The sequence below is a fragment of the Micropterus dolomieu genome, linkage group LG20 (assembly GCF_021292245.1).
Source record: "Micropterus dolomieu isolate WLL.071019.BEF.003 ecotype Adirondacks linkage group LG20, ASM2129224v1, whole genome shotgun sequence".
Taxonomy (NCBI): Eukaryota; Metazoa; Chordata; class Actinopteri; order Centrarchiformes; family Centrarchidae; genus Micropterus; species Micropterus dolomieu.
Window position 1 is genome coordinate 7,626,653 of NC_060169.1, and position 10,249 is coordinate 7,636,901.

The 10,249-nt window shown below is 40.0% G+C and overlaps 1 protein-coding gene across 1 annotated transcript in view; it reads right to left on the reverse strand.

The window, feature by feature from the left end:
• The window catches only part of madd (MAP-kinase activating death domain), a 51,593-nt gene that overhangs the window by 34,319 nt on the left and 7,025 nt on the right, over positions 1–10,249 (reverse strand). Inside the window, exons 3-8 of the mRNA XM_046032628.1 lie at positions 7,755–8,396; positions 5,176–5,479; positions 3,949–4,080; positions 3,686–3,799; positions 3,474–3,554; positions 318–490 (exon numbers count right to left, since the gene is read on the reverse strand). Coding sequence (XP_045888584.1) covers positions 318–490; positions 3,474–3,554; positions 3,686–3,799; positions 3,949–4,080; positions 5,176–5,479; positions 7,755–8,396 — 1,446 coding nt within the window. The remainder of the gene's footprint in view (positions 1–317; positions 491–3,473; positions 3,555–3,685; positions 3,800–3,948; positions 4,081–5,175; positions 5,480–7,754; positions 8,397–10,249) is intronic.

A 10,249-nucleotide genomic window follows, 5' to 3' on the forward strand; every position in this document is an offset into this window, starting at 1 on the left:
TATAGATAGCTGATATTATTATAGATAGCTGGTATTATTAGCAGATAATTAATAAAATTATACTATTGTTAATTATTATTAAGAAGCTACAGATATTCTAAATATTGTAGTTGTATTAGAAAAATAATAATATTATCTGTTATCATATCAGTATCGGCAACAACAAACAGATAATTATCGGTCATCGTTATCGACCCAGATATTTAATGTAGGTGCATCTCTAAATATAATTTTTCAGTCATTATTTTCCCCTTTCAGAGTTCTTTACAGAGAGAAATATGAAAAATTAACAAAGGAAAGAGACAGTCATGGCTTGCCTCGTGGCGACATCCACAGAATCAACATCATTGCCGTAAATAAGAGGGTTGAACTCTGTGGAAGATGGCGAAGCTTTATCTCGTCCAGGTGGGAGCAGGGGCATTTCCTGGCCTTCGTGGAACTTCTCCAGGTTCAGAATGGGTTGGGTGTTCAAACTCATACTGGCCAAGGCCTAGAACAGGTGACAGTGACACGAATTATAAACATAGCAGTGGATCTGAAGACAAAAACACAGTGCTGTGACAGACCACTCCCACGATTGGCATCAACATTTAATGGTATCAATTTGTTAAATTTAATGGGACATTATATAAATGTTTACACACTCTATAGAGGCAAAACAATTAAGGCCAAAGTGACTGACTGCTAGATTGGGGGCTTAAACATGGAAATTCTGGTTTAAGAGCTGATTTTATGGGATTATCTAATGAAAATTATCTAAACAAACATACTCATTTTACTACCAAGCATCTCTGCTGCCCAGTTTTGTATTTATGTGAAGTAAGAGACGATAAACCCTAGGTCCCAACCTAGGTTTTCCCCAGTTTTACAGTTTTCACAATTTTACTTTACTCTTATTATAAAATGTACCTGAAGGGTCGGTTTTATGCATGTTGATGCCTGTGGTGGGTGTGTCCTTTTAGAGGAGGGGCACAAGGAAAGTAAGTCACTATGCATGGTTTGCTTTGAAGGAACTGCTGCAGACTCAAGTGTCAATGTTTAGCTTAGCATAATGGAACATTTAGTTGCTGGGTCTGGATGAATGTTATATTTGTCAAAGTGATTAGCTTCATCATATCTTGTTTTGGTTACAAGAACACTCACTGATGCCAAGATAGATGCACGCACATTCAGTCATGCTCAAGCCAGAGCTAAGCAGTGTATCAAAAACTGGTCCGCAACATTCTGTGACACTGTTATGCATTTTATTCAAGTCTTGAAGAGTAGGAGACAAGTAGTAGTGACAAGCAAAATAATGTGAGAGAGGAGATATCCGTGCAGGGGCATTACACATTCCACAGGAGGAGAAATGAGTAACCTTATTTTCAGAGGAGAAGATCTGCTTTTGGGTGATCACGGTCAACCTAACCAGACACTAGGGAAGGGGATAAGAGAGATGCGAGGAGAATCACATGAAGGCCTGGAATGATAACTTTGTGACGGACACTGGAACAGCACGATGGAAGGGTCACAACAATGGCCCTTTCCCTTTCTTTTCTTTGGCTCCTTTCAACAGTACTTCCCTATTTGTCGGTTTGTGCTGACAGTGTGCTATATTTTGGTGCCACCCAAATGTGACTCAAATAGATCTAAAGTCATTAAAAAAAGTGCTGATGTTATTTTTGATTTGTTTTTGCAATGAAAGAGACGTCTTGCCGTTTGGTCATTTTCATTTCCAATTCTACAATACTACCATACTTTACTGAAGAAAGGAGATGAGAAAAGATACATTTGTGTTTGTTTTGAAAAGATGATGCAAGAGCAAGAGGAGAGAGAGACAGAGAGAGACAGAAAGAAGAATATGTGGAAAGAAGAGAGTTTTTTTTATGCTTAACATAGAAGACAATGAGAGACACAGACAAAGCAGTAACGTGACCAAAAACCAGACATCACCTACAGAATCCAGCCACTAAAAGACACATGAAAGCAATCCATGGTGACCAGCTGGGACAAACCAGTGGTTACAATGGAGTGGTGATGACATATACAAAATAGCAGATCTTTTCAGAAACATAGATAAAATACTTGCACAATAAAGCACCTGTAGCAAAATATCGGGTGAGCAGAAATAATACAATGGATTTATTTTAGTTATCCAGTGTTAAGTGCAAGTATTTTCAGTGACTCTCACATCAGCAGCATTCTGCTTTGGCATCACAGTCTTCAGATAATAAGTTAAACCATCTTCAGTGACATTTTCTCCATTCAAAGATATCAATATTGTGTGCTTGTTTCCAAATACACAACTGCTAAACTGAGGCTTTGCACACTCCTACACACCGGCCCTTCAGTCACACATTCGCACACAGGGAGAGAGCTGCTAATCACACATTGCTAACGAACTGGCTCTGATTCACGGCATATTAAACTGAACAAGAGTAAGCAAAGATTTTCACCTAAATTTCTAAATTAATTTCATAAACACCAAGTAAAGTTTGAACAAAACATGTGAGGAAAGTTCCACGTTGCTTGTATTAGATTAGACAATACAATAAAATGTTATGTTATTATACTTAAAAACATAACAGCTTCAGCGTATGTGTTGACTTCATAACTTGTGAAACTTTGTGTTTGGCTGCCAGTTTTTATTAAAAGTGATATTGAACTTTGGTGATGTCCCTGTGTCATTTAAATGTATAATTATGTATTTAAAAAGTGAATGTTAGGTCATTTTAGCATGTCGGTCTCATTTTACAGTAAAGGAAAATGTGGAAAATCATTACAAGGATTTCATTTATTGTTAACATTTATGAACACTGTTAAGGATGAATTTTTTTTGCCTGGTAAACTTCAAATGTAATTAAGTTCAGCCATGACTAAATTTTCTTGACCAATAAAAACACTGTGTGAGTGATGATATCAGTTGTGCATCCATCTTTGCAAAGACGGAACTTGGTGTGATATGTTATTGGTGTTGCTCACAGTGTGGAAGTACGAACAAGTGAGGCTTTTCCATGAATCAGAACCAGATTCTGATGTTACATTAGATAATCGGGTTAGGGAGGCAAGTTAGTTACTACCGGTATTACTAAAGGTTTTGTTGGGTAGCAGGATCCTAGGATCTGATTTTACCTCCAAGAGCTAGAGCATGCAAAGAAAACAGGAAAAAAAGAAAAGAAAAACATTTGTTTATGTTAGTGCACTACAAAACCCATTTCAAATGCTCTCACACTCATCTACAATACATACAATCTGGTGAAGAAGGAAGCCCCTACTCTTCACACTTCTGAAAGAGAAGTTTTGCATTTATATAAGAGTGAAATCAACTAACAGTCCTGGGAACAAACATCAAAGAGCGGCTCCAGAGCACCCAGGTTCCAGCAATTTCTCTGCAAAATGATCATATAACATGAGCTGTGCTACTGGTTTTGGGCTGAGCAGAAAACTTTGAACTGATAATATTTAAGATGAATCAGACAAATCACATGCAGTACCTGTTTCAGATGTTTCTTAAGCTCAGCTGCTTCGGGTTCTGGAAGAGGTGGTAGAATCTCTGCATTGGTTGGTGCTATAACCTAGGGACAAATAAACCCCTCTAAATTTAGATAAGCAAGAAAAATATTGTTGTCAGCTAAATCTGGACATGATGAATAAAAGACAACACGAGATCAGAAGGAGGAGAAGAACACCATACTGATATACTAACCTTGCTGCTGTCAAGGTCCACAAGCCACAAGTCATCTGGCATTTTGAAATCAGCTTTGTAGAGGAAGAAGCTGGCTGGTACACCTATAATGTAGGGAGTGGGGGCAAGAAGGAGCTGTGTGGAAGAGAAAACATACTAGTCAGTCAATATTTGATGTTCTCACAATTGATAGAATTTGCAATTATAAAATTATGTTTAGTAAAAATCTTAAAACAAAGACATCATCCATTTGAAATATATTTATAACAAATGTTAAGTTTTACCTGTTCAGCAGAGGCCATGCATGTTGGCAGTAAGGGGATGACAGGGAACATGTACTCGAGAGGGTAGATCATAGCCACAAAGGCCATGACGCTCATAGACAAAGCATTGTAATCTCTCGATTGAAGAATGACCTGGGAAAAAAAAAGAAACACGAATAAAAGACTGAAAAACACAACATATTTAAAAAATTAAAGCGAATAAAGCAAATTTATATTTTCCTGTGTATTTATATACAAACTTGGTGAGTGTTCACTGCCCTGTAATGTTCATACTGTCACATGTAAATAGACACAGTAACATAGTTGGCGTCTTGCTCTGGTCCACTCTCACTCAAATATGTCTCATCTATCTTTTTATTTTTATCATATTTCCCCTTTTTGGTCTGTAATATAAATTTAAACTCAATTTGCTTTGGATTCCTAACAGCAATATTAAAAATAGGGCTTTTATGAAAAATTCATTGGGCAGCACAAAGTCCTTGAAAGGAGGTGACTCTCAAAGCTTTCAGTCAGCACTTAGTTCAGCCTGACTGAGTTTAATGATGTATTGAATTCATCTTCACAATCCAGGAAGACCTTTCAACCAATCAGCATTTTAAGCCAAATTTCCCATTTAGGATAATAAAAACGTTTCTGGGTGGGAGAATTTAGGTAGGTGGGCCAGATAAATTCTATTATTGAGAAACACTGAGTGATAGAAAAGCAGAGAAAATGTCTAGCATTTATCCAGCAGTATGGTCTTTCAGGAGTGTGATGCTGTGAAGCTTAGGTTTGATTTGGAGTAGCTGCAAATGAGCCAGCGTATCAATGTCACTGTAAACCAACAGCAACAACAGAACACTACACCAGCCAAACACGGATTTCTATTACATCCCTACTAATGTTTCTTGTGTTAAAGATAGGAGACACAGAGATGAGTCTTGCCTTTCTGTCATTCAGAGTACAGAGTCTTCTTTTGACCCATCATACTTTGTCCATGCTGCAGTAAAATGGCTTCAATGAGCCTACATCTAACAGAAAATGTCTGATGAAGGTCACTCAGGATGTCTCCCATGAGATCCTGAAAACGTTCTTTGTCAAAGCAGGGAGATCACAACATGCTAAGTATAACTTGTCCTTACTCCTTCAAACAACCAGTGGGTCTTTAAAAAAGTCCAGAAGGTGATTTTGTTACAGTCGAAAGCAACCACACATCTCTTCCGGGTCTTTAAAAATACAAATTCTTACCTTGTGCTCTAGCAGGATACAGCTGAGGACCTGAAGACAGGCATCCACACCCAGCAGCTCTAAGGGCAGGTGCAGGGGGAAGTCGACCATGGAGAAGCGAGAATTGTCAGGCAGGGCAAATGTGAGTGGCCGTTTGAGTTCATGGGGCAGGACTTCAACATCCACACGCCTCTGACCTGCCACTGGTACAGGTGAACGCAGCAACCGGTACACCCAGGATTCAATCTCCCGCAGGTCGGCTAGCAGCTGGCTGCCTTTCTCTTCAACTGACAGCGCCCCAGTAAACACCCGCCACATAGTGTCCCTGGAAAGGACATAAACAGAGAGTAAATTCAGACCTCATTGAAAACTTGAGTATTTCCTTACACTACATTAAACCATCAGTCCAAAACAAAATATAATATGTTTATAATGATATCAAACAGAGAGAAGCAATAGATATTCTAATCTGAGAAATCATTTTTGCTTGATAAACCTAAATAAAAATTGTTTTAGCACTAACTGAAGTGCCTCCTCCCCTTCCCCCAAACACTGAAAAACCAACAGGAATAGTTCAAAGTGTGACATAGATATAAATGCAAAAGCCAGTCCAAAATGCAAGAATGCACTGTAGGTCAGCAACAATTACTGGCAGCCTGAACAGTTATGAGAAACTGTAAAGAAAAGAAGACATTGTAACAGCATGATTACACAGTGACATTAAAAACAGTTACTATTATTAGCATTGATATAATTAAAATGTTCCACTGAGATGTATACTATGCTAAGCTTAATAAAACTTTTTTTCCCCCAATTCAATCAACAGTAATTTTAGGGTTAAAAACAGATCCAACTAAATTATTTGCTCATTTTATTGCTGTAAACAGCTAAAATGAAGACTTGGCACCCAGCAAAATCACTAATATGATGAGGAAATGAGATTGAAAACACAGGAGAGGCTCTTAAGCACGTGCCGAATTAGTGATGTGAATGCCCCCTACTCTACACACACGGTGCCATTAAACCCTTTCAAGAGTGTATACTGTGTGTCTAACAAGAAGGGAGATAAATCATTAGTCCTTTGGAGCCCTCCCACCAACTGCAGCTGCTACCCAAAGGCAAGCAGAGACCTCAATCTGTCAGAGCCGCCACTGCACAAAGCGCTTGCAGCCATTATGCAATGGCTCGCCTCTTTCTCCCGTCTTTGCCACACTACATTTCAAGCAACCATGACAGCAAAGAAATACTCTCAGGTCTCTTCAACCTTTGGCTTGAATGGCATTTTTTCAAGGTTGTCAGAGAAACTACACTTCTATACACATGATATGTTGATCGGCTGCGACACTATACCACAGAGAAAAATGGCAAGGTATGAGATTAACTGTGCATTAGACATTTTACAATCCCTTGTAGTGACATGGGGAAAAGCTGTACTGGTTTTGCAGCTGTTCAGCTATAATAACATGAGAATGAACATACACCCTGGGTGACCAACAATCTGGGCCTATACCAGTGAGGAGTGACAGCCTAATTAACGCTTTGTCACTCCAAAATTTTCATCTATTGTGTCACCCATGGCAATAAAATAACCAAAAAAAGCACGGCAAATACTGTCACGTCCCAACTCAATGTCACAGCAAAATACAGTGTACAGCTAGCTGAGTATTTTCGGCAGCTTAAAAGAATCAGTCATGGTGGTATATTAAGAAAATCCAACATAAAATATGGTCAGCTCTTTGCTAAATACCATTTTTTCATAGTGTTGTATATACAGTGGATACCTTTTCTATTTTTATTTTCTGATTTAGAGTTATATCTTTTATCCATCTCAACACCACCATTTTTGGTAACATCTCTAAGAAATTACTTAACATACACAATTATTATTATTCTTAAACTGGTCTTCGTACCTCAGCTAAATTTATAAACACTGGATGAAATAGTATTTGCTGTAATAAATAATTCAAAGCATAACCTTTTAAATGCACTGTGGTTATTTTGGTTGCCATTATTTATCATCAAGGTGGAGTGTGATAGCATAAAGCGTACTGTGAAAACATGACACAAGCTGCAGATGGCCTGCAAAGTTGCATGGAGCCACAGACAAAGGCGCTTGTATTAACTATGCAACACAAACATACACATAACAGGTGGACCATGAGAGAAGCAGATGAGGGCTGGAAGAAAGCAGTAGAACCAAGTCGGGGACTAAAAATTGATGCTGTAAAAATACATGTCATGGGTTCATTTAAATTAGATGTTTTATCACCCTGGTAATCTGAACGTACTCTGCAAATTTCCTATTTGCAATATGTCTGTTAGATTAGGAGATATTGCGATCAAAGTTGACATTTGCCCGATGAGTGACATAACAAAAAAAGGTCACTGAATGTCAAAAACAGTAAGTGTCCATCATCTGGAAAGCATGAATGTGCTCAGCAATTTCATAGCAATCAACCACATCTAGGTATTTCTGTACAAAGTTTGTTTGGATAGTGGCCACCTTCAAACCAAATTAGCCATGTGCCTTAAAAACAGTACATGTATGTTTAAATGTGAACCAGGGTGAAAAGACATGCAGATACTATCCTAAGCCTTACCTCTGAGTGGCACGAGGGAGCCCAGCTCGTTGAGTTAGCCTCTGACTGCAGCAGTCCACCAGCCTCTTGAGAATATATAAACATTCCCTGAAGGTGGAGAAGAAGGGGTAGTGGCTGAGTATGCACAGCGAGGTCAGCGTGCTGTTGCGATTCCTGGCTGCCATCCTAGCAGCGCGCCGCCTTTGCTGTGGGGACTTGCCGGCGTTTAACTCGGCACCTAGTTGTCCACTCTCTTCTCCCGAGGCTGGCGGAGGTGCTGACTCAGCATTGTTAGGCGGAGATAACGTGGAGTGTGGGCCTCCACTGCTGCCATCAGACCCGTCACTAGTGGCCTCCGCCGCCTGTGCTGCTGTCTCGGTGTGGCTCGTCTTGTCCCCGCGAGTACGGTGATGTCCTCGCTGAAAGGAACGGTAGAAGTTGACGCAGATTCCATAGCGGGTGGTTCCTGAGTCCTTGTCGGTCAGCGTGAAAACAAATGAGGAGTCGTCACGAAGGCTAACCCTACGATGGCGTATACTCAGGCAGCCCTCTGGCTGGCAGAAAAACACCACGTCTGGTGAGAGTGGGAAGTCATGGTAGTCCTCAAGCGGGTAGCGGCGAAGGAGCTGAGGTGTCTGGGCCACACTGTCACTACTTGGTTGCCTGGAGGGGAGATGAACAAACATTTGTTTTGTTTTTAGACCAACAACTTATGCTGTAGTGCTACACCTAATTCTACGTGCATTTCACAACTCATATCTGGTATATCTGCAAACTTATGTCCCCTCACAGTTTTGAATTTAATTTCAAAGTGTCACTAAGTGATAAGAAAAGCATTTCATATGGGAGTAATGAAGGCCTTATATCACTTGATAGTACAACGCAACGGCTAACAAAGCCCTGACAGTAGTCTGGTGGTTACAGAAGCAAATTTGTGAGTGAGAGTGAGAGTGTGTGTTACCCCAGGATCACCGATGCATAGGCTAGCTGCTAGCCAAGTATTACAAAAAGATTTTTCCCCTAGACAAAGTCAGTAATAATGAATTTCAATACAAAACGCAACTTGCTGGCAACAATATTGTTATGCGAGTGTTGTTTGAGTAATGGAACATCTTGGTGCTCACCACAAATCATACCTCCATGCCTTCAACCTGCATCTTATCATGCTCCGTTGTGTCTTATTACCAGAAGGCGCACACGCGTACACGCACACACAGTATGCGTATACTTTTTACAATGAATGCATTCTCCACCTGACCCGGCTGTAATTAAACACAGAAGAAGCATGAGGTTGAACTATGACCTATGGACGACAATTTCTAGGTAAGTCAAATTTCCCTCTCTCATACATGGGTAGTGGGTGGGGAGTGGCCCCTGGTCCCCTGAGGTAATAAAGCACATGTTTATCTCCCTAAATGTACCAATAGAGATACTTAGTAGTATCAGTAGTAGACAGTTCTCCAGTTTCACTATGTTCATGTGAATCATCCCTTTCTCCTGTGGCTACTTCACTTGAAACAATGTGCTACTATACTTCATTATGCATGCTCCATCATGTGGGAGTAAGCAACTGATGCATGAAGTTATTGAACTCTTGAAACTGTCAAATGTCAACACTGGCAAGCAATTAGGGTGCATTCAGATCATAGCATTGGCACCTGTCATCTTTTCATTTGTTTCTGCACTTGCGTAGTGAACTTTGTGTGCTTTTACATACATGATGATGATTTGATGTTGTGATTGTGAGTGATGCTGCTGCCTTGTGCTATGTCAAAAGCAGATCTATATTTTCAGCTAGAACCTCTGCTACAACACCCCTTATAGCAGCAACTAACAGTATCAATAAAATGAATGAGTGCAATTTTTGGTCTGACAGAGCGTTCATGGGTTCGGTAGCTGTAACACTGTATAGCTATTTTAGATGTGAGATGTCAAAATGAATAGATCAGTAAAGAACATCCCACTCCAAGTCTTGACTACATATACAGTGAGGAAAATAAGTATTTGAACACCCTGCTATTTTGCAAGTTCTCCCACTTAGAAATCATGGAGGGGTCTGAAATTGTCATCATAGGTGCATGTCCACTGTGAGAGACATAATCTAAAAAGGAAAATCCAGAAATCACAATGTATGATTTGTTAACTATTTATTTGTATGATACAGCTACAAATAAGTATTTGAACACCTGAGAAAATCAATGTTAATATTTGGTACAGTAGCCTTTGTTTGCAATTACAGAGGTCAAACGTTTCCTGTAGTTTTTCCACCAGGTTTGCACACACTGCAGGAGGGATTTTGGCCCACTCCTCCACACAGATCTTCTCTAGATCAGTCAGGTTTCTGGCCTGTCGCTGAGAAACACGGAGTTTGAGCTCCCTCCAAAGATTCTCTATTGGGTTTAGGTCTGGAGACTGGCTAGGCCACGCCAGAACCTTGATATGCTTCTTACAGAGCCACTCCTTGGTTATCCTGGCTGTGTGCTTCGGGTCATTGTCATGTTGGAAGACCCGGCCTC